Source organism: Pteronotus mesoamericanus, unplaced genomic scaffold (assembly GCF_021234165.1).
Source record: "Pteronotus mesoamericanus isolate MK-2021 breed Mesoamerican mustached bat unplaced genomic scaffold, CSHL_Meso_final scaffold_174, whole genome shotgun sequence".
Classification (NCBI taxonomy): Eukaryota; Metazoa; Chordata; class Mammalia; order Chiroptera; family Mormoopidae; genus Pteronotus; species Pteronotus mesoamericanus.
The window spans coordinates 45,192,055-45,216,012 of record NW_026555309.1 but is presented as its reverse complement, the minus strand read 5'-3'; the positions used below and the strand labels follow the sequence as shown (position 1 = coordinate 45,216,012).

At 56.7% G+C, this 23,958-nt stretch overlaps 1 protein-coding gene across 8 annotated transcripts in view; it reads left to right on the top strand.

Moving 5' to 3' along the window:
- PTK2 (protein tyrosine kinase 2) overlaps positions 1 to 23,958 on the top strand; it is a 146,220-nt gene that overhangs the window by 85,315 nt on the left and 36,947 nt on the right. For 5 of the 8 annotated variants that reach the window (XM_054590539.1, XM_054590540.1, XM_054590541.1 and 2 more), the window contains exons 15-24: positions 12 to 29; positions 5,692 to 5,748; positions 7,067 to 7,087; positions 8,154 to 8,251; positions 14,604 to 14,688; positions 15,702 to 15,802; positions 17,330 to 17,445; positions 18,423 to 18,523; positions 20,830 to 20,919; positions 23,625 to 23,829. In XM_054590539.1, the coding sequence (XP_054446514.1) occupies positions 12 to 29; positions 5,692 to 5,748; positions 7,067 to 7,087; positions 8,154 to 8,251; positions 14,604 to 14,688; positions 15,702 to 15,802; positions 17,330 to 17,445; positions 18,423 to 18,523; positions 20,830 to 20,919; positions 23,625 to 23,829 (892 nt within the window). The remainder of the gene's footprint in view (positions 1 to 11; positions 30 to 5,691; positions 5,749 to 7,066; positions 7,088 to 8,153; positions 8,252 to 14,603; positions 14,689 to 15,701; positions 15,803 to 17,329; positions 17,446 to 18,422; positions 18,524 to 20,829; positions 20,920 to 23,624; positions 23,830 to 23,958) is intronic. The other 3 variants (XM_054590543.1, XM_054590537.1, XM_054590538.1) reach the window with 3 other exon arrangements.

Below are 23,958 nucleotides of genomic sequence, written 5' to 3'. Positions count from 1 at the left end.
CGGATCTGCAGATGAAATTAGTGGGGACGGTAATATTTATTTTCACATTCATGTTACTCATACGAGATAGTCACTGACTGATGGAAGAGTAGTTCAGCTCTGGGTGAGGGGCAGAGTGTGGTTCGATGCAGCAGAACAAGTGTGAGGAACGGTGGTGTGGACACATGATCTCGTGCAAGTGGCTCGGGGCTCTGACGTGAGAGGGAGACTCGGTGTCCTCATCCCATCTCAGCGGAGCATCGGAGGTCTCTGCCGTCGTAGTCGGCTCCCTAGGTCTCATCACTCCAACCAGAGCTCTGGGGAGGCAGCCAGCACGGTCCCCGGGAACGGAGGCGGCCCGGCCCCGGGCCCTGGCGCGTGTCCGGGGAAGTCAGGGCGGCGGGAGGCTGTGGGAGGGCAGGGGGACAGGCGGCTCCTGAGAGTCCCGCACACGGATGGCACCGGGGGTCTCCGCCATGGCGAGAGCGACGGGCGTCCAGCCGCCGAGGGTGGCGCTGGGCAACCTAAACACTCAACAGCCGCCGGGAGCGTCCCCGGTCCCCCGTCCCCCGGGGCCTCGGGCACTGCCTGCGCGCAGCGCGGCGCTCTTTCCTACGAAAGGGGCAGCAGGGTATGGAATGAAATCCAGAGAGGGGCGTTCTCCTCGTGGGGCGGCGGGAGAGCACGCGCTCAGTGAAGGGGCGGGCGGCGCCTGGGCATGGCCAGCACAGCCCCCACGGTGAGGGCCTTCCTTCTGCAGCCTGGGAAAGTGCGCCTTCCTCACGGGCTTGTTGCTGCGCCGTGTCCTCGCTGGTGCGCGGGTGAGGACACGCTGGTCCATGGCTGCCAGGGGGTGGGCCGTCGGGCCTCAGGCTGCCCTCCCTCCCCTCTGCCGGTCCTGTTGTCAGCACACGGGGGTGACCTCGGGCAAGTGCGTGTCCCCTGTGGCCTGACCTGCGGCAGGTCCCCCAGGTCGCTGGGTGGGGTCTCATGAGGGCCGCGTGCAGGAGGACGTGTCCCGCCCTTGCCCGCGTCTGGTTTCTGAGCCCTGCCAGGCCCCTGGCACGCAGATAGCCGCGCCGAGCTTCCAGCCTTGGCTCTCCGCCTGGGTCGGGCCCGCGGGCCAGCCACGGCCCACAGCCTTTTATGTTGACCCTCAAGTAAAGGATGATTCTTTTTTTTTTTTTTAACAGTTTGAAGGGAAAATAAATAGTATTTGTGGCATCGAAACTATGTGAATGTCAAATGTCAGTGTCCCTCCAGTTTTATTGGGGCACAGCCACCCGTCCACCTGCTTGGTGACCATGGCTCTTCCCCGCCGCGCTGGCGCAGCAGAGGTGAGGGTGTGTGGCGGGCACTGTGGGCAACGCAGGCGCAAGCACTGCTTGTCACCCTTTACAGGCAGTTTGCCGCCCCCAGGGCTGGGTCCATGGCCTGCGGACACGAACGAGCAAGGCACATCTGGGTTCCCAGGCTGCGTGGACACCATGGAGTCGGTCGGTGCCCCCGAACGGGCGGAGTGGTCCAGACACTGCAGGCGTCGCTGTGTGGGACTGAGGACTCGGCCAGGCTTCCTGAGGGCAGTGGGGAGGCATGTCCAGGGACATGTCAGAGTTGTGAGTGTCCAAGCCAGCACGAGTGCCCCCAGGGGAAAGGGCCACCGGCCCTGCCAGGCGAGCAGAGGGGGCATGGTGGCAGAACCACGTTGTCTGGGGCCTCTCCCTTGGGAGGTGCAGCAGGCTGCCCGCACGGGAGAAGGGGCGCGAGGGCTCCGGGCAGTGCAGCTCCTTCACTGATGGGCGGTGAGGGTGCTCGCCGACCGCAGCCGCGCCCCGACCTCCGGACTCCAGACTGAGCCCTTCCTGGCGGCTCCGGGGCCTCGGGCTCCTTCTGTGTGGTGGCCACAGCCCTGCTGACTTCCCTGTGGCCCTCACACCTTGCTTCCAAAGGAGAACTGAGCGCTTCCTCAGCTCTTGGTTTCTATCCTTTTCATGTTTCTGTACCGTTTTTCTCCTACCACGTGTTGCGATACCAAGTCTTTCTAATGTTGCCCAAGGTTTTAGAAGTCTCTATTTTTTTAAATGCTGATTTTGAAGTGCCTAACACATGGGCCAGGCATCCTGAAGCTGCTCCCAGGCACGCAGGCCCCAAAGTGCCTCCCTGTGAGCAGCCCGGAATGGAACTGTGCCCGCGAGGGGCGGGGTCCTGGAACGTCCTGAGGGGAGAGCCCCGCTTTGGCAGCCACCGTGCTCCTCGGCATGTGGTGGCCATGTGCAGGAGTGCCGCTCTGCTACCTGCCTGCTGCCGACTGGCTTGGGGACCCTGAGACACTCTCGTGTCCTCTGGGTGCCTCAGTTTCCTGCCTGTGATGGGTGGTGAGAACACCCTTTCTGAGGATTGAAGGACAGCGTTCGTCACCGTTTACCGCCATGGCAGCTGTCCATGTGCTCTCGAGAATGCCGTGGCTGTCTCCAGGGGAGTGCACAGCGACCCCCTTCGTTTGGGCCGCGTCTCAGAGCCGCCCCTCTTCTGTGGCTCTGCGTCCAGCCGGCCGTGACATGGAGGCTGGGCAGCTTCAGGCGGGCTCCCGTTTCCCGGGGGACGGGCCTGTGAATGCGCCTCTCCCGCCGGTGCCCCGCTCGCCCCGCTCCTGAAGGCGAGGAAGGAAAAAATGGGCAATGGGACGGAGTTGGCATCGAGGAGGCCACACGAAGACACCTGTGGAGAGGGTGAAGGCCAAGCCCGGTCCGCCGGGGTTCTGCAGCAGCTCGGATGCCTGGGAGGGACCCGAGCACCACCCGTGCAGCACAGACGTCACAGGAGGAGTTCCTGGAGAGCCTGGCTCGCCCCCGAGGCTGATAGAACTCACACAGTGGCCGAGGAGGCCACGCTGGGCTCCTGGTCGTTGCTGTGAATTAAGCCACTGCACGCAGCTCAGGTTCCCAAGGCAGCCTGTGAGCGGCCTGATAGCTAGTAGCTGTTTGACCCTTACTCCTTCAGTATTGGGGTCTCCGCTGAGGGTTTATAAACAGAGGCAGCCCCGGAAGCCCTCACAGTCAAGCCAGGTGGCCTGCGTCCCCACTGTGGAGCCCTCCAGGGAACGAGAGGAAGCCGAGCCCGGACGGCGCATCCCTCAGGGCCAGCTCGCACCTCAGCGTCTCCGGAGCAGCCCCCAGGCCGGCGTTCCCCTGGCACCCCTGCAGGTGCGGCTGCAGCAGAGGCAGGGGGAGGTCAGGCCGGCGGCCCCAACGTGCAGGGCGCGCCCTGTCCCCAGCGGCACCGTGCTGCCCTGCACCCTCTGCTCAGCCTCGCACGGGCAGCCTGGCTCCTCTGTCCCGGGTTCACGGGGGCACGTCGCAATGCACTCGTTTTTGATGTCGAGCAGCTATTTCCCTAGTGTCTTCTCTGTGCCAGGCACTGTTTCAGAGCCGAGAACATGGGATCAGCAAGACACGAGGCCCCGCTCCTAAGGGGGCTCTGTCCTGGAGATAGGGCAGCCGTTGACAAGGAGCAAAGGATGGTCAGGGCGCTGGCAGTCACAGGGACTGAAGAGATAGAGCAGGCAATACGATGAAGAGTGACAGCATCGGTTAGAGGAGGGGACGCTGAACGGGCAAGCTGTAGCTGACGGCAGGACCCGCCCTGAGCCAGCGTGAGTGGCAGCGCACAGTGAGTTCTCAGGTGGAGGCGCGTGGCCCCCATCGGGCTCTGAAGGACGTCAGCGCCCCCGGCAGCCGGCTGAGGGAGCGCGGGTGCCTGGTTGGGACTGGTCCCTAATCGCTGTGAGTGGCGCCGTGGCGGCTGGGTGCGCAGCAGAGGCGGGCGCCTGGGCAGCTCTCACGCCAGCGACTTGTCCCTGGGGGCAGCCAGGCCTTTCCTGGAGGAGGCCCGGCTCAGGTGAGAGCAGGTGGGGAGGGCAGCTAGGCCTTCTGCCGGGTGTGGCCTGCAGCCGAGCTGTTTAGTGGCCGGATGGGAGGAGGAGTGGGTAGCGAGCACCCGATCTCTGGGCCACCTGTGCTGCCTCTGTCCCCTGGGCCCTGAGAGTAGGTCCCTCCCCACGTAGTCCTGGTCCTTGCCAGTGCCTGAGGGGCTCCTTTCTGTCCCCGAATTTCATTTTTTGGTGTCTTTTGTTGAATCATCTCATGCAAAAGTAAATCTGTAGGCCTAGCTCATGAGAATTTACTGTTCTTAGTATTCACCGAGCTCAGATAAGAGGGAGAAATATTGAAATAAAAGAATGTAAGGTTTGGGGGAGATTGTTTTTTCAGTCCCATGTGTATGTTAGGGTTAGGGTATGCGTGTAAGGGTAACACGGATCACCTACCTGTATATAGGATTTACGAAAAGCTTGTATTTGCTAAATGTCTTCATGAGAATTGGTGTATTGACATTACATTCTGCCAGTTGAATTTTTTTTTACTTAAATGACTTGTAATGACGGGTGCAGACTAAGACGTGAGTCCTCCCAGAACTCTCATGTTGGCACCCGTCGTTCCCGCAGCCCTGTGTGGGCGCCTGACACCCTGCAGGGCCCAGCCTTCAGGCGTCCCTGCGCCGCACTGGAAGAAGAGCTGTCCTGGGCCGCACACTAAATACTGTGCGACACATCATCACAAAAAACCTCGGCCATGCTTTAAGTCGATTTACGATTTGGGGCTGCAGGGCGGACGCCCCTGCCCTGGAGAATGTAAACTGTATAGAGAGAGTCTCAATTCTCTTTGGTTTCTGTAATTTTAATATCTGAACGAAGTATACTGGCATCACAAAATAAAGAACGTCCAGCGTCTTGTGTCTGTGGGGTTTCCAGCGGCCGCCAGGGCAGACTTCGAGAACAGAGCACACCCCAGGGGATCCTTTCGAAAGGGCCGCCCCTCCTGTCATGGCCTGGCCGCGGCCTCCATCCCTGTGTGCGGAGCGGGGAGGCTTTCCTCTCCCGAGTTCTCAGCGTGACTGCTAAGAGTGTGCGGTGGCTTTCTTCGTGTGGCGCCCCCTGTAGGTGCGGGCAGGTGTTCAAGTTGCTGTGTCCCCGAGAAGAATCAGTGGACACCCCAGAGCCCCGTCCTTATCTCAGGAAAGAACTCACTTTAATATGTTGTTTGCCCTCATTTTATTCTTTTTGGTAGGTCTTTTACCCTTTTGACATGAATGTGTACTCTTCAAATATCTGAGCGAGAGCTCCTGGAGATACAGTCCTGGGTTGCTGTCACCCTGAACCAGTGACATCAGCGAGCCCAGGCGGTCTCCCCAGAAGCTGGCCGTCGTGTTTGCTTTCCAAAGGAAGGCGTTGGGCCGGTGCCGGGGGGCCCACCTGTGCGCAGCGTCGGGTGCTGTGTGGGGGACAGCAGTCCTGCCTGGAGGTGTTGGGGGACAGCGGGGTGGCCGTGTTAGCTGGGTTCGCCGCAGCTGCGGAGGGCCGCAGGCGGGACGGAGGGGGCTCGGGCCATGTGCGCAGCCGTTTTGTGCTGTTCTGTTCTTCACAAGGGCTTTCTGTGCTGGCTCTGCTGCTCCCTGAGAAACAAGCCTGTGTCTTGTAACGCAGTGGACCATGAGGTCACTTTTATTTCCATAAGTGACTCATGTGTGAGCAAAAATTGAGGAATGTGGCAGCATGGTAGGGGGTGTAGGCAGGCTGCTTTGCCTTTTCAAATTGCATTGCAGGCCGGGAGGTCAGATATTTAACTTCTCCCAACACACCTGCTCCCTTTCCCGCAGAGACGGACGACTACGCGGAGATCGTGGACGAGGAAGAGGCGTACACCATGCCCTCCAGTGAGTACGCCGCCGCTCGCTCGCACAGGCTGGCGGGCGCGGGGCTGCCGGTGGCTTGGGTTCAGGAGCTTGAGGCTCTCCTCCTCCTGGTGCTGTCCTTAACGCCTCAGTGTGCGCCTGGCACGCGTCTGTGTGGGGCTTCAGAATTCTACAGTTTATGTACCCAAAACTCAAACATCTGTCAGTCAGTGTGGTTGCGGGCTGGATCTTGCTTTCTGGCTCTGTGGTAGCGTAACCTTTATTGATCGGGGTATTTCCTCTTTGTGGAAAAGGAGGGTTATGTAAAGTTAAATATATACACATCTATATTTAACTCCTTGCATATGAATGCTTAGTAAATTGCATTTCCTCTTTGAAATGTTCTTCTTTATTGCCTTTGATTAACCAGTTACAAAGAGCCTCCCGAATCCAGTGGAGCAGGCGGTGGGAGGCGTGGGGTGCTGACCTTCCTGCTGACCTTCCTGCACCAGGAACCGTCAGCCTCCTGCTTCGCTGCTTTGCTGCTTGTGGAGGGAGGAGACTCGGAAAGCCCCGGGTCTCCGGTTGGAGAGTGTAGCCCCAGACGTTGAGTAGGAGATGCCCTTGAAATTCACATTTAAAAACTTGTAAACCTGCTCCGTAAGGAGGCCTCATCATGATCCCGCCTCACGGCCTCAGAGGCCCTAGTAATCTGACAGGTGACGCCCTGACTCCGCAGAGCAGAGCGGGCACTCGTGAAACAGCAGTGCGCCGGGTGCGTCCCTCTGCTGTGTAAAGGCTTCCGAAGTGCTGGCGTGGGGATGTGCTGTGCGCCGAAACAAAGAGCAGCGGTCGGCCTGCCGAGGCCGGTGCCGCCCTGCGGCCCCTGCTATCAGAGCGTGGCCCCGAGCAGAGGCGAGGGCTCCGGCTTCACTGGGCGCGCACGTTTTGACCTGCAGTAGCCACTTGGGGAAAGGTTACTTTTTGGTTAGCCGTTTAGTAGTCATTTGTATATACCTGCAGAAAATCCAAATTTTTATTTATGTATTTATTATTCAGAGCTCGGTAGTAAATGACCAGCATGACTAACTTTTATCCAGACCCCACAAAAGTGAGTTATCAGAAAGGCATGGGAGTTAGAACTTTAAAGCATTGTTTATATCACATTGAGTTAACTTGATGAAATTTAGCTTTTACTTGTGTCTACTCCTCTTTTTTATTACTCATATTCATGGTTAAAACATTTAACAAAGTAAATAGTATTGAAGTGTACTCTTCACTTTTATTGTTGTTAACCTAATTGCTATTGGTTATTTCTAAGCAAGGTCTCCGATTTTTTTCTCTCTTAATTGCAATACAGAAAGCTATGGAATAGATGAAGGTAACAGGATTCCTTTAAAATAACTGCATTTGCTTGCAATTGCAACCTGTGGAATGATACGGGATGTTTCAGTTTTTGGTTAACTTTTATTTTAAAACTGTTTTCCATTGGTTTACTCATGCTGTTAAATCAATGGGACTACTCGCTAAAGTGACTTTAAAGAGGAACACAGCCATCTAAAATTTGGGTTGAACTGTGTGCATGCTTTATAATTTGGTAAACCAGGGGGATGTTTTAAAGTGCTTGGCTGTTGTTTCGTCCTTTGGTGATGTCACCAGTGGGGCGTGTGCAGCGGGGGCTGCGGGGATGGCTTGCCTGCCCGAGGGGAGCAGGGACGCCCGCACTCAGCAGGTGAGCGATTGGAGTTAACCCCCTGGGTTCCCAGTGCTTAGCAGCCTGTGAGTGATGGGTTTGTGTAAGTCAACAACCTAATACGTTACTTTGAGGCAGATGCTCTCAAAAATACACAGTACTCATCATTTATGTGATGTGTTCAACCTGGTTCTGAATTATATAATTTTGAAATTGATTTTTAGAAGCTACCTCTTTAAACTCTTTTAGCTCCATGAATAATATCGAGATAGGATTATAATAAAGTGGAACGCTCTTAAACGTTTAAAACATACAGTTACTTATGACACAATTTTTTGTTGCCTCCATATTTATAAACTAGTTATTTGTAAAATAATTGCTTTAAATAACTTTTTTAGCCTGCATATATTAATATCTTAACTAATATCACGTATTAATTAAGCATATAACTTAACACTTAGAGAAGTTTTTTAGAAAACTATCGAGTACATATAAAAACCGTTAAAACACATGAAACAAACTTACCTGTAGCAGACGTCGGGGTGAGGGTGCCCAGCCAGCGCCACCGCAGCGGCGGGCGTGCCAGGGAGAGGGCTATGTGAGAGGGTCCCACTGCGTCTGAGGCGCTTCCGTAGAAAGACATGCTGCGGCGCAGGGTTTACTCGTGGGGGTAGCGCAGTCAGATGCACCGTGCCGTGCCTGCGTCTGGAACGCCGTTCTCCGCTGTCTCTGACACGTGGCTCCTGTTTTGCAGCCAGGGACTATGAGATCCAGAGAGAAAGAATCGAGCTGGGACGCTGCATCGGAGAGGGCCAGTTTGGAGACGTGCATCAAGGCGTCTACGTGGGCCCCGTAAGTCCGAAAGCCGGGGCTCTTCCGGCTCGCCAGGCTCAGGTTGCCTCCTGTTACCTTCGGAGTCCTGCGCTCTTGAAGGGGTGTGCAGGAGCTTTTTAAGCTCATCACACATGTCAGCTCGCTGAATGTATTCAAAATCGGGGAAATGGCAAAAGAGCTCCTAGAGGGCTGGGGCTGCCTCTGAGTCACCCGAACCTGCCGGCCCCGGTCGTCGGCAGTGGACCCCACAGAGGGTTGTCCCGTGGGCGGAACTCCCACAGTCGGGCAGAGGTAACAGCGGTTAGCCAGCGTGCACTCTTACCTGCATCTTCAAGACAAGAATGTTCGTTTTCTCCACATCGCCCTCCAAAAGAGAGACAACCCAAAAGAGAGTTTAATTTTTAAAACTATTCGGTTAGTAATAGCTTCATTGAGACATAGCTCATACACTGTAACGTTTACTTTTTTATATGTACAATTCCGTGGTTTATTTTAGCATGTTCACAGAGTTGTGCAGCTATCACCACCGTCCATTTTAGAACCTTTTTTACCCCCAAAAGAACCCCTGTTGGCAGTCACTTCTGTTGCCCCTCCCCCAGCCCATGCCCACCGCTCATCCGCTGTCATGTCTCCATGGGGCGGCCCATTCTGCCTGTTTCCCACAAGTGGAGTCGCATGAGGCGTGGCCTTTCGTGGGCGTCTTTTTCAGTGAACGTGGGGTTTTCGGGGTGTGCCCACCCTGTGTTGCGTCGCAGAGCTTCGCCTCCTCCCTGTTGGCCAGCCACGGTCCTTTGTGCGGCCACCCGCTGTCTGCGCCTCGGTGGGTGGCTGTGCAGGGTATCACCGCCGCTGAGCTACTGGAAATAGGGCTGCTGGGAGCATTCCGGTGCGGTTTCAGGGTTCGTAGTTTTCAGTTCTCTTGAGTTTATGTCTGGGAGCAGAGGTGTCGGGCCTGATGGTAACTGCGTGACTTTCTGACGAGCTGCTGACGTGTTTGCTAAGGAAGCTGCGCCGTGGCCCTGGTCGGGGGCTCCCTGGGTTGCAGCGTTGTCCGTGCACCAGAAGGTTGCGGCTTCCACCCCCGGTCAGGGTGCGGGCCTGCGTGGGCGTTTGATGGTTAGATCAGTGGTTTTTAAACGACATTGAAGAAGAATAGCGCCTGCGCCCTCCAGGGACCGTCTTTAACTGGAGCAGCGGCAGCTGTGGGGGGTGAGCCCCTGCCGCCGGCGCAGCAGGGACGCTGGGCGTGGGGCGGAGCCTGGCTTGGGGGAACTGCAGAGCCGTTTCCCAGCAACGCAGCATCCACCCGCTTCGGGGACAACTAGTCCTTTTATAACCAAAGAGCTGTGAAAGCTTTTGGCCAGGAACAACAGGTAATTGCTACCCTGGAGCTGAACAAATTAGAGGGTCTGTTTTTTAAAGTTCAGTTTTAAAAGCCTTTACCCCTGTGCTTATATAAAATGGTATCACCTGTTACATATTTTAGCTGTCAACGCCTTTCCTGTTGTTTTTACTACACCTGTGTTGCTCACCCTCCGAACTCCCTTCACGGCGTTCTTTGAGGCCAAATGCAGTGGGACGAGCCCTGGGTCTGCAGTCGGCCCGAGGCCTGACTGCGGGCCTGGCTGCCCCGGGCCCTGACCCGGCGGGCGCTCTTCCCAGGAGCCTGTCGGAAAGGCCCTGGGATGTGGCTGGGAGCAGAGACCTTCTGAAGCAAGGAGGGAGCGGCGCGAGAGCTCCCCCTGGGGCCGGGGGTGGGACAGGCGCCCCGGGGAGGCCGCGAGGCTGCGGAGGAGTGGCCGGGAGCTTTGGGAGGCCAGGCCCGAGGGCCGCGGGGTCAGGACCTCGAGTTGCATCCTGTGAGTCAACAAAGATGAGGTTCAAAGGCGTGGAAGCACACTTCCTATCTTTGTTGGGAAAGGTAATCGGGCTTATTTTTCATTATTTGAGCATCGGCTGATCACGATCCTTGCCCTAGAAATTGGTTTTTAAGTGTGTCTCCTAATTTATTCCTGAATAGACCTCCTCTAGATTTATTTGTTAAAATCTTTCCAAAGTCTACCAGCTGTTATTAACGCGGCACCTAATCATCATCTTTACGCAGGCAGGGTAGACTCCAGGGTGGCTTTTTCTTTTCTTTTTTAAAAGATTTTATTTATTTTTAGGGAGAAGGGAAGGGAGGGGGAACGAGAGGGAGAGAAACAGCAATGTGAACAGAGAAACATCGATCGGTTGCCTCTCATAAATGCCCTGACCAGGACAGAACCTGCAACCCAGTCATGTTCCTGACTGCGAATCGAACTGGCAGCCTTTTGCTTTCTGGGACAGCACCCCACCTGCTGAGTCCCACCGGACAGGGTCAGAGTGGCATTGAAACTTCTGTCTCCCCCTATCTTGCCTACATTATAAAGAGGTTTTTTAAAAACCGTACGCGGAGCAGCTACACAGACATGTTTGTCTCTTCTGAAGGTTTTTAGGAAGGTGCCCTTTGAGCTGGCTTCCAGCGCACAGGCTCCGCTGGATGCACGGAAAGGGGCTGGGCTTTCACTCCAAGTGCCGAGAAGGTGGCGCCGCTGGGGGTTTACGCAGAGTCCTGGCATGCCTGGGTGGTTGGGTGGCAGGCGGCGCGGGGATGGGGCTGGCGAGGAAGCGCCGTTGCAGTGACGGATGAGCGTGCCAGGCAGATCCTGGGCCCCAGGCAGATCCCGGACCTACCGCGGCGGGGTGACCAGAGCTCTGGCCCTGGAGGGTTGGGTGCACAGGAGACCCCAGACAGGGACAGTCGGGGTGGCTTCCTGGGTGTTGTCCCGGGGCAGCTGCGGCCGTGCTCTTCGCCTGATGCGACAGAGGAGGCTAAGGAGGAAACGGGAGTGGTGGTGGGTGTGTCAGTCAGCGCTCTCCAGAGAAATAGGACCACCAGTGCGCACGCATTTATGGGGGGCTCGTCTAGAATTGGCTCGCGTGATTAGGGAGGCTGGCGGTCCCAAGGGCTGCAGGCGGCAGGCTGGAGGCCCAGGAAAGCTGGGGCTGTAGTTTCTTCCAGGCTGAGTCCGCGGGCCCGAGGACCAGCGTAGCCCCTGGTGTTGCTGGAATCCAAGGCTGGCTGCGCAACGCTGTCCGGCCCAAGGGCCGTGAGGTGGGAGGAATGCCCTCTTACCCACTCGCACCCACTTGCGGTTCCACTTGGGGCTTCGGCTGCCTGGGCACAGCCCGCCAGCTGCGTTGGGAGGAGCCTCTGCTCGCGCAGCCTTCGGTGGAACTGTCACGTTCATCCAGAAGAATGCTGGCCACCACTGGGGCAGCCCGTGACCCGTCAAGTCCACATACATGTTAGCCACCACGCGGGACATCAGGAGCTTTGTCGTGGTCATACCAGGTTTAAAACCCTTCTGCTCTGTCCTGGTCAGGGCAGGGCACGGGGAGGCTGGAGGTAGGAGTCTGGGCTGAAAGGAAAACTGAGGCCCAGAGAGAGGATTTTGGAGGTCAGAATGCAGGTGGCACTTGAGTCCATTGGCACTGGAGGAGGTGACATGAACAGAGGTGACCCAGGGATGGAGCCCTGGGGCGCCTGACACCAGGAAGCCAGAGGGAGCCAGAGGGAGAGCGTGCCCTCCCAGGCCGCCTCTGCTGCCCAGGGCGGGAGTTCAGGGGTGTGGCTGCCCGTGGCTCCACAGGAGGGCTCTCCCCAGAAAGCGCAACACCTGCGGGCCTCATCGGCACTCGCCAGTGCCCCCCTGGGAGCCCTGCCCTGCGCTGGGGGCTATGGCTGCTGGGGAGCCAAGCTGCTGTCCTTCTCTGCTGCCGACCCAACTGCGCGCTGCCTGCAGGCGCTCTGAGGCGTGCCCTGCTATGGGGGGGCGGTGGGGGTGCTGCTGCTCACCAGCAGGTGACCCTGGGCAAGTCACTTCACCCTCCGGCCTCTGCTGACCCACCTGCAAAACAGGCAGCCTAGGACCTTCTGTACCCTGCTCCCAGGAGTAAGACCCCCCAGGAGCCCCGCAAATGTTCATACCTCCTGAGAAAACCAAACAGAGGGGGATGACGCAGCCCGACCGAGGGACCGAGGGGCCCCGCACTCCGCACACCGGAGCAGTGGGGACACGCGGGCCCTCCCAGGGGAGGGGAGATTCAGAATGGGACGCCCGGGCTTGCTCGTCCCTCCTGGAGGGGCAGGCGGCCTGGCGGGTCTCCGCACGTCCCGGGGCTGCTGGGAGGCAGGGCGCGAGGGGGCAGAGCAGCGCCTTACCCCTCTGTCCGTGCCCTGCCTTCTTCCCTCTTCCTCCTTCCCCGCTGCCCTCGCCATCCTCCGCGGAGCGGGTGGCGCCTGCAGAAGCCTCCGCGTGGAAGCGGGAGTGCTGGGCCGGGCGACAGCCGCAGAACGCAGGCGGAGGTGAGCCAGCGCTGGCACGCGCACCAGGCACGTCCACGCCGTGCTGCTCCTGCGCCTGGAGTGGCCTCCTGCTGCTTGTGCTTCTTAAGCCCTCTCTTTTTAACTTGTTCAAGGAAGATCAGCCTCCTTGGCTCCCAGGACAGCCCCGCTCTGTCCCTGCCTGTCTCTCGGGCCTCCAGCCTCATCCCCTCATGGGACTCCTCAGCCGGGGCTGCTGGGGCAGCGGTGTCTCGTCCTGGGGCTTCGACCGCTGCCTACACTGTGACCGCTTCCGGGCTTTCTGTCCCCCCCGGCGCCCCCTGCGCTGCAGACACGGCACCCTCGTGCCCACTCCCCCTGCGACTCTAGCAACCGAAGCCTGTCATGCCCACAGCTGAGCTCTCTCTTCTCCTGCACCCGCCCCCTTCCCCCACCTGCGCCCCTGGCCGTCCCCCTTCCTCCCTCCGCCCCGCCCCGCCCCGCCCCACCCCGCCCCTGCCCTCTGGGCTGCTGTCAGCCACGGCATCCGGCCTTCCCTCGCCCCTGTAGCCCTTTTTCAGTGCCGCTTGAATCTCCTTCTCGGGGACGGCCCTCCAAACCCCGCGCTGACCCAGCTTACCTGGAGTGGAAGCGGGTCTTCTGTTGGCCCCACGTGCCTGGGCCTCTGCGGCCCCTCGGGGCTGGTGGCCTCCCCCGGCCCCGGCCCCGCTGCATTCAGCGCCCTTGCTAGGCCTGTGCCCCGCCTCGGGGGCCCTGCCGCCATGGCAGCACCCACTGCCCGCCCCCCAGCAGCGCTTCTCTAGTCGCCGCTGCCTCCCGCCCGCTGCCGCACCTGTGTGCCGGTCACTGCCCTGTTCGCCGCCTGTCCCTAGCCTCAGGCAGTGCCTGGGCTGCAGCAGGGAGCGGATGTGGAGTCCGTGGGTCGCCTGTGGTGTTCCGCGCGCGTGCCCGTGTCCGTGGGGGTTTCCTAGAGTCTGAGGTCTGTCCAGAAAAAGTCCCGCCGTTGCTAATATAATGGGAACGGTTTGTGTGACGCCAGTGTAACCTGGTGGCAGCCAGAGCGAGGAGACCGGCCTGCGTGTGTGAATGATGATGACTTGACTGTACTGGTCCGTGGGGGCGGTAGGCACCGCTGAGCGAGCACACGTACTGTGTGGCCGTCTCATTCAAAGTGACTGAGTCGAGCAGGGAAATTGCATCCAATTTTGCATTAAGCTTGAACGTTCCTCTGTGGAAACTGTTCGGATGATTCAGGAGGCTTTCGGGGGTGATGCAGTGAGTACAGCGCAAGTGAAAGGGAGTCACGAAGGCTTCAAAGATGGCCGAGAAGCTGTTGAAGGGGATGCACCGTCTGGAAGGCCTGCAACAAGCCGAACACCTGAGAATGTCGGACACGTACGGGCTGCCATCAGCGAAGCCGGGCGGCTGACGGTGCGAGAACTAGAAGCTGCCCCGGGGATTCCAGAACTGCCGTGTCCCAGGTTTTGACGCAGGGTCTTGGCATGAGACGTGTTGTGGCAAAATTCGTTCTGTGGCTTCTGCACCCAGAGCAGAAGGAACATTGGCTGCAGCTGCTAATGACTTGATTCAGAACACTGCCAATGAACCAGATTTGGCGCTCCCTGAATTCTGGCTTTTCCCAAAACTAGAATCACCTTTGGAAGGGAAGAGATTTCAGACTATCGATGAGATTCAGGAAAATATGACAGGGCAGGTGACAGAGTTGGGAGAACTGTGTTGAAGGGGACTGAGGTGTCATTGTCCTGTGTACACTGTTTCTTGTATCGTCTTCAATAAATGTCTCTTTCTCACATTACATGGCTGGACACCTTGTGGACAGACCTTGCGTTTTAAACGACCGTCCCACCCCGAGGTTTTACGGTTCTGGTTCTGCGGGCCCAGCGTGCACACGGCTGCAGACCGGAGAGCGGGGCCTGCGCGTGCCCCGGGGCGCACTGGGGGCTGCCGGGGCCCGCGTGTGACTCTGTGCTTTCCCAACAGGAGAACTCGGCTCTGGCGGTTGCAATTAAAACGTGTAAAAACTGTACTTCTGACAGCGTGAGAGAGAAATTCCTTCAAGAAGCCTGTAAGTTTCTAGAAATTTCTGTGGAACTCCATTTGACTTTATCTATGAAATCCAAACTCTCTGAAGAAGAAAAATATTGTTTTGACCTTTATGAGACAACTCCATTTCTTTATTTTCAAATTGATATCTATACTTAAGAGGTCACGTCTGCAGATTTTTCTGGGTAAGACATGATGTTCGGGGTGTAACAATAGACTGATTTACTGTCCCTTTGTCCTGGCACCTTGTACCATTAAACACCTTCACCCTGGGATTGGGCAGACACAGAAATGGCCCTTCCCCACATGCTGTGGGCCCTGGGTTTTGGAGGTGAGCAGGACGGACCGTCCCCTGGTCCTGCTGTGGAGCCACTGCCCCTGCTCTAGGCGCCTGCTCCCGTGACGCAACTGCCTGGGCCCGCCATGTGTGGCTGGGTCCGCTCTGCAAGACACGGCCTCCAGGAGAGGCAGCATCGCAGCTTGTCCGTTGGTGCCATCCGGCTCCCTCCCACCTGCCCGTGAGCTGGGGTCCTTCCCTCTTTCTCCTGGCTTGTCCCCTCTCACCTGACCACGTAAAGTCGTCTCCCTGTAGATGTGCCATCACAGGCCGTCTTCCTTCCTGAGTAGCTGTAATGGAATAGGCGTTTGCTTCATAGCGATCGCCGTCCTTCCCAGGCCCAGCCACAGCGCTCCGTGGGGGGTGAGAACCCCATCTGCTTTGCCCACCGTGGGCCCCTGGCGGGCGTCAGCGTGCAGAGGTGCATCGGGCCAGCCCTTCTCTGCGCAGCAGCCGCCTGCCCGCCTTCTGCTGCCCGTTGCCGGGAATAATGGCCACGAGACAGCCCCGTAAATTAAAAAGTCACTTAGCCAATTATGTCCAAGTGTATCCTTCACCCTGTTCCTGCGTCTCGGACTTAAGTTCGATGCAAGTACAACACAGGTGTCTGGGCCCCGAAACGGCAGCGCGAGCCCGCCCTCGTTCCCTAGTGCTTGCCTGCCGGGAGGGTGACCGTGGACCCTGCTGCTCTCCCCTAGTGACGATGCGGCAGTTCGACCACCCTCACATCGTGAAGCTGATCGGCGTCATCACGGAGAACCCCGTCTGGATCATCATGGAGCTGTGCACGCTCGGAGAGGTACCGCGCGCCCAGCAGCTCAGGGCTCGCGCCGGCCTTTGTTTAAGGGGGGACGCAGACGATGGGGCCCCGCGGCTTCGATTCAGAGGAGCGGGGCCGGGCCTTCGTCGTTCGCCCCCAGGCATCCCCTGACCCAGCGTGGCGTCGGGACCGGCGGCCGCCGGCGCCTGGCCAGGGCTCCCCCTCTCTGGCACTGCTGGCCAAAGAGCGAGCCCAGTGACCTGAGGGTGGAAGAAGTAGTGGTAAATTAACGCTGAATTTGGGTAAATCAAAACAGTTCCTTAATCTTTTTGAGAATTTACTTTGCAAAGCCTTTTAGACCAAATGGTATTAGTCAGTGTCTTTAAAATGTGAGTAACAGCATGAATGGTTCCCCCTATTTGACTTTCCAGAATAAGGAAACCCTTTAATCACTGTGTCACCATCAACTGGAAACTTGTTCAAAATGCAAATTCCTGTGCCCCGCCCCAGGCCTGCTGACAGGTCCTCAGGCAGGGCGGCCGGGCGGGGGCCACCCGGCAGCCTGCTCTCTCACCTCCCAGCCTCCTGGGGACCAACACAGGCGGTTTTCAGGTGGCTGCACTTAACGTGCTGGCACTGAGACTTGTAATAAGACCTTCAAATATGTTACATGCATCCTGCGTTTTTTAAAGGAGACAAAGACAGTTTTGCTTCTAGTGAGTGTTGGGGTTACCCGTGACCAGGAACCAGAGTACAGTTTGGTCCATCCTCCTCTTCGTGACAGCAGCAGCTCCCTGCCCTGGAAGGGGCCCTGCCCGAGGTCCCCACGGCTTCCCCACAGCGTGACAGAGCTTGCTAGGGAGAGCCCTTTAAGGCCCTACGGTAGCTCCCCTCCGCGGCTCGGCCTGTCCAGGTGAAAGGGGTTGCCGAATGTTTCTCCTTTCCGTACTGGTTCTGCAGGGTTAGGGCGCCCCGCCCCGCCCCGCCGCCCTTCTGTGCCGGCTAGCGCTTCTCTGACTGAGCCGCTTCTCTGACTGAGCCGAGGCCCTGCGAGCGGCGCCTGCGGAGGGCTGAATGCCCGGCAGGGGGCCCGTTTTACCTTTCTGCACCCAGAGCTCCTGGGGGCCGCTCCTCGCCTCCCCTCCCCCTCTCACCTCGTCCTCAGATCTGCCTGGGGCACGGTGAGGTTTGCAGCGGGGTGAGCTGCCCATGTTTGTGTGTTGGGCTTCTTCGAGTGGTAACTAGATCTTTCTGTTTTCCAACTACTATGATTGAGCAATATTTTATACTTTCATTCATTCCCTGGAAGCATCTTTCAGATTTTTTCAGAAATTTGTCTAGTCATGAAGATTCCAATTTGATCACAGGATTTCAAATAAAGACCAATTGGCCATAATTTCTGAGCTAGTAGGTTTCGCTCGCTGTGCCTTTTTCATCTGGGTAGAAGGGAAGCCACCCTCACAAAAATGCTCTCGAGGGGGCGTTTGTTGGCCGCAGCTCTTTTGCTGTGGGTCTCTATTCTGCATCACTAACCCTTCCCTTTTCGTCCTGGTCACTGTCCCAAAGCTGAGGTCGTTTCTGCAAGTCCGGAAGTATAGCTTGGATCTGGCGTCGTTGATCCTCTATGCCTACCAGCTTAGCACAGCTCTTGCGTACCTGGAGAGCAAGAGATTTGTGCACAGGTAAGGTCGGGGTGGGGCTCAGGGAAGGGTGCGAGGGGGGCTGGCCTTTTGTGCCACGTGATGCGACTGTGCAGACGCCACGTCTGTCCTGGCCAAGCAAGGAGCCTGGGCCCCTTTGCACACGCGGGTAAAGGACTCTCCTCAGCGTGGGGTGTGAAACACCTTGTGCCACTTTCAGATCAGTCATTCCTTCCGCAAGTGCTGTGCAGAGCTGCACGCGGCACGAGAGCAGTGAGCACGTGGTCCTGGGACCTGCTGGGACACCAGTGTCCCAAGTGACGTCTCTGGTGTCCCCCGGGAAGCCTGTTTATAACCTGGGTCCAGAGCGAGTGCAAGTGACAGCTCAGCATTGTGTTAAAACAAATGCATCGGCAGAAACGATAAGTGTGGAGAAGGTGACTTTTATCACGTCCCTAGGGTGGCAGGGACAGACCCGTGGCTGTGCGTCGGTCAGTCAGCGATGCAGCTGGAAATAGGATTATTTGAAAAGTAATGAGCAGGTTCATTATTGAGAATATACAGGGTTCGGCACAAAGAGTGCCCCCCCCCTTTTTTTATCACCCAGTCTTATATCACGAAATCATAAGCATGTCATTCTGTAACAGAACAGCACCACATTCAAGCACACCATGTGACTTTAGGGGAAATGTTCAAAATAAAACTCTAAGTTATGACACCAGTATTATTGTTCTACCAACCACACTCGAGCGGGCCTTACTTCTGCCGGGCCCTGTGCTTAACATCACTCAGAAAACTGACCAGCATGTTAATGAGTACATATCTGCCAGAAGGAATATATTTGAAGTAAAATAACGAAGTGTCCCCTTTTTCAGTGTGTGATAAATCTCCTGTCTGCATTACACAGTATATAAGTTGTCTTTCAACTGACACACCTGTATATGTTTATATAATGTAGATGACTTTGTGGTTTGTTTTCCTTGTACTAAAATGTGTTGTCCTGGATTTTTCCTTGTCAGAGACATTGCTGCTCGGAATGTCCTGGTGTCCTCAAATGATTGTGTGAAACTTGGTGACTTTGGATTATCCCGCTATATGGAAGACAGTACTTACTACAAAGGTAAGATCAGAGCAACAAATAAGAAATAGGCTCAGACGCTTTAATGACTTTTATGTCTTTAAAAGGCACATTTTTAAGAGATGTGCTCAGCTAACAGTTGACAGGCATGAAGTCCATGCATGGGGAGGGACCGCCTTCTAGCAGGGCTTGCGGAGAGGGGTGCCCGCGAGCCTCCGCCAGACCCTCATCCCTCTCTGTTGGCTCCAGGTGGGTCAGAGACGCGTATAAGATGTAATGCTTCTGGGAGGAAGCGTAGAGGCTGAGTGCGAGGCCGAGAGTCCTGAGACTTGACACCAAAAAATCCATAGAAGAGAAAAACGGGTAGATTGGACCTCATCCAAATTAAAAATCTTTATCCCGCAAAAGACCTATTAACAGAAGGAGCAGTAAGCTCCAGAGTGGACGAAAACATTTGCCAACCACATATGTATCCAATAAGAACTAGCATCTAGAATAGAGAAAGAACTCTCAAAACTAAAAAAGTATGAAAAAAAAGAAAGAAGAAAGACGTGACTGCAGAGGACGTGCAGGTGGCAAATAGGACTTTCATCGTTAGGGAAACGCGCATCAAGACCACAGTGAGACATTAGTGCACACCCATCAGGATGATAGAGTAAAAAAGGGCAGTAGCACCAAATGCTGGCCAGGGTACACAGGAACTACATTACCTGTAAGGTGCTTGTGAGAAGGTAAAATGGCACATCCACTCTGGAAAAGAGCTTGCAGATTCCTAAAAAACTAAACATGCGCCTATCATATAACCTATCAGTTCCACTCCTGGGCGTTTCTCCAGGAGAAACGAAAACTTGAGTTTACACAAGACCTGTATTGGGTGTTTGTGGCAGTTTGCTTCTGGGAGCCGAACATCAGGCTCAGCCTGGCTGTCCGTTGGCGGGCAGACTCGGCCACGCCCGATGGGCCTCGGCTCCGTGGGGTCTGACCCACCTGCCGCCAGCCGGCTCACTCCAGGGCCCCAGCCCCGGCTTGGGAGTGGCACTCCAGCTTGTGTGATTTGGTCTCATTTGCCAATCTGGAATCAGATTGACCTGGTTCTTCAAATTATTATTTAATAGAAGTTCTTATTAGTTAACGTTCATATTCCTAGTATTTCAGTTAAGGTTTGAATTATAAATCCATCTTATGATATTAGAGTGTATTCTGATTATCACTGCCATTATACAAAGGCTAGTTTCCTTGTCAGTTGTTTGACTTTTTCATTTTATACTGCAGCTCCTGACTATTACTCTCTTTCCATATGCTTTTTGTGTATTATAGCCTGAAACCATTTGCCATGTGAAAAGACAGCTCTTGGGCTGTATGTTCATTTATGTTATGTAGTCATTTACCTGTAAAACGACCAAGTTGGCTTTCACTGTCTGACAGCACGTTTCCTGCGCAGCTCCAGTGCTAACCGGCCCGGGCCCTCGCAGTCGGGCAACGAGCTAGACCGCGAGCGTCGGGTGGGCGCGTCTGCGGCCTGTAGCCTTTCCATGGTCCCGGGCGGCGCCACGCAGACACGCCCTCAGGGAGGCCCGTGCAGGCGGAGTCCGCTGGGCTTGGGCGGACTGTGCTGAAGGGCAGGCCTTCCTCAGCTCAGAGCACAGTTGTGGAGCAGTTTGTTTTGAAGGAATCAAACAGTAGTTGAGCTCAGTTGTCATGGAGGTGCTTGAAGTTCAGTGGACAGATTTGAATAAAACAAATGTAACTGTTGCCTGAGAGCAGCCATCACAGGCGTGCTGTCCTAGAAGGACGTCCAGACTCAGACTAGTCACTGAGGATGCCTGGACCTCACTGCCTAAAGGTAGAACCTGCTGGGGTTTGTTGTTTGCGGGATTTGGGGTTACAATCTGTGCGACCCACGCTAAGCACCGTAGGCACTACCGTAGGCACCTGGGCACCGTGGTCCAGAATCGGAGACGACCTCAGGGATGGGGACCGGCTGGCTGTCCTGAGCAGGTCACTCCCAGAGCGCGGCCTCTGCCAGGGCCTGCGTGGGCGGGTGTGATGCCGCACGGCTGCGTGGCGAGTCGACCCCTCCGGTGAACGGGCTCCCTCTCGCTTCCCATTCCCGCCGCCCCCAGAGAGCGCACCAGGGTTTCGGGTTCCTACCCGCTAAGACCGCTCACCCTTCTGGTGACCTCGGAATGTCAAGGACAGGAAAAGTAGTTCTCCCAAAGAAAGGAAGTCTAAGGGTCACATGCATATTTAAGCTTTTTATTTTGATACTAAAAATCGTAGCTAGCTCTGACTGTTGGATTCTTCAGCAGATAACACGGAGAATTCACTTTCTAAAATTAATCTTCTAGCTTCCAAAGGAAAATTGCCTATTAAATGGATGGCTCCAGAGTCGATCAATTTTCGACGTTTTACCTCAGCTAGTGATGTGTGGATGTTTGGTGAGTATTTTGAAAAGTTTTGTGTTTTTCTAATTACATTTTACCTGTTCTGCAAAATAAACTGAGCCTTGTCTCTCCAGAGCACGTAGGGTGGTTCGCCCTCCCAGCCATTAACCCTCCTGTCGGGGTCGTTGGGCAGGTAGTCGCGGAGCCGCACGCATCAGCTTCCCGTCGTGGCTTCTGCGACGTCCCGCTGCCGAGTCGCCTCCTGCCACCTGTCCCTGGCTTCCCTTTGCCAGAGCGGGAGGGTGCCTCTCTGAGCCCTCCTCTGCCCCCCCTCTGCCGTCTCTCTGCCGCCCCACTTGCTCCTTTCACGGACTGACTGCAGATAGTGGACCTGCCCGCCGCGTCCCGTGAGGGCCCTCAGACCCTCGGGTCTGAGGCCAGGCTTCGTTCTGTGTTCCGGAATCTGACCTCCTTCTGACTTGTCTCAAGGCTCCAAAGTTTGGTCCTTCGTCTTCTGTGGCTCCTGCTTCTCCGATGTCTGTTCTTTCCCTTCCTGTCTCCTCCAGTCGGCCACCTCCCTCCTCCTGCTGTGGGTCATGGCGACTCCTCCCAGCCAGTGCGAGAGGGAGGCTCCCGTGCGCCCACGCTGTCCACTTCAGCTGCGGGACCCAGGATTCAACTTCCCCACCCTCTTTGGTGTGGATGGCCCTCCCTCCACTGCCCCCTTCCCTCTGTGACTCCTCCCACGGGGGGCATCTTTTCCACACCCCGACCCTGTGGGAGTTCCGTGTGACTCCAGGGCAAATTCACCTGAAATGTCCCTCTGCCTTGGAGCCTCGGGTAGCAGGTGGGGCGCCCAGTGAAAGAGCTCCTGTCTCCGCGTTTCCTGCACTTTCTCGATCTTGTGAATAGTCTGCGCCTCTTTTCTCTGCTGGCTTTTAAGCTGCTTCGAAGTAGCAGGATGCTTATGTCCCTTTCCTACAAATAAAAGTAACTTCACATACATCAGTGCGTTCTTACTCTCCTGTTTGCTGGCTGTTGATTTGCAGGCCGTTTGGGGCCCTGCCTGGCATGAGGGCAGGGAAGGGCTTGCAGTGGGCCCGGCAGCCACCGGACCTGACCGGGGAAGCACCGGAGCCCAGCGCGGAGCTCCCGTCCCAAGGCCGCGCCTGTCAGCCGCGCTGCCTCTCGCGGAGATTCCCTGCCTCAGAGCATCTGGGACGCCTGTGCTGTTCCCATGTTAATGCTTCCAGAACTGGGTTGTGTCACAGATCGGGGTCCTTTTGTACCTGGCTCGGTTAAGGGCACGTTTTACGTGGCTGCCTCGCCTGCACACGTGAGGACTTTGTTTTGATTGTGTTTCTGTTACTTTCTTGTCTGAATGAGTTAAAAGAGCTTTTTGATAAGAATAAACTCATTCTAATGTCGAGGATTGTGTGATTCAGTTGGCAGCATTTCCCGTAGGAAATAAAATGGTAGACGTTACAATCAGTGTCATCTGAGATGGGACAAAATGTGGCACTTAAAGAAACGTAAAGGGTGAGGACTGAGGATCACGCTCAAAGCAGGGCGCCCGCCATGGATCGGGCCTCACAAAACGGCACCTGGTGGCAGTGTGTCTGACGACGTTGCCATTTCTGGTGAGAAGAGCAGAGCTAAGGCATTGTTTTTGTCATGTGCTTTTTATTTGGAAATTACTGGGCTTAGGCTGATTTCCCGTGTGATTCGCCTCGCCGTGAGAACAGGCCTGGCCTTCTCTGGCGAACACGGCGCTTTTCGGAACGGAAGACGCGGAAGTCACGGCCCAGCCCGCCTCCAGAGGGCGGCAGGCGCCCAGTGTGCACTGAGGACTTACGGGGCGGTAGAGACGGGATTTGGGGAGAACCTGCAAAAGCGTTTTAGAAGAACTCGCAAATGTGCCCCAGACGGAGGGACAGAGGGGCATTGAATCAGAGAGGCTAACACGAGCAAGGGCACACGTTGTCTCTGCGGCGCAGTTGGGGTGGTGAGGCCCCCCAGGGGACAGAGTGGCAACGTTGCCCGGAGAGAGCCCGCACCCCCCTGCCCCGTGCCCTCCCGAGGCTCCCTGGCCACTCCGGAGGGGCTGGCCCCTCCGTGCTGGGTCCGGTCGGCGGGCTTACTCGAGAGGTGGGTGCTCAAGCATGGCTCGGGCGGACGGCACCGGGAACGCGTGCGGGCCTCGAGGGCGGCGGGAAGGGGGCTTCCTGAGGTTGCTGTGGAGGTTGCAGACGAGAGGGCCCTGACACGGTGACCAGTGAGTGGGTGACCCAGGGGACAGTGCCATTGTGCCCCTCGGCCAGGGCGGGCAGGCCAGCATGAGAAGGACAGCTCTCCAGGGACCTGCGTGTCCCAACGGTGCGGGGCTTCTACTCAGGGTTTTCACCCTCGGGCGGCAGGGCAGCCGCTGGGCTCACAGTGGGGTGGGCTCATGTGGGGGCGGGGCTGCAGCTCGCCCCGCGGCTTCCGCCCTGTTCACTGAGCCAGGAAACGTCCCTGGGGCTGGCAGGCTGCTTTCTAATTCAGGACTTTTAGAGAGAAACCCCTTTGAAAGTCACGGCTTTTCCTTTAACTTACTATCTCGTTCCTTCCCCGGCACTAAGTTAACTTTGCTGCCCTTGCCAGCGTTGCCTGAGGCCGCTCTCCTTAGCCGAGCGCCCAGACCCCGCAGCCGGTGCCCTCGCGCCCCCTCGGAAGCGATGCCTGCTGAGTTCACTGTTTGTTTTCATCCCATTTCGCAGGTGTATGTATGTGGGAGATACTGATGCATGGTGTGAAGCCTTTTCAAGGAGTGAAGAACAATGATGTGATCGGGCGGATTGAGAATGGGGAAAGATTGCCAATGCCTCCAAATTGCCCTCCCACCCTCTACAGCCTTATGACGAAATGCTGGGCCTATGACCCCAGCAGGCGGCCCCGGTTCACTGAGCTCAAAGCTCAGCTCAGGTAGGAGTGGGGGGAGAGAGGGCCGGGCTGGGGCAGGCGTCCGCCGCTGCTCCCTGCGGTCGCAGCCTCCAGGGTCGGTTGCCAGGGTGCCTGAGGCTGACCTGTTTCTCGGGCAAACACAGTTTCTGA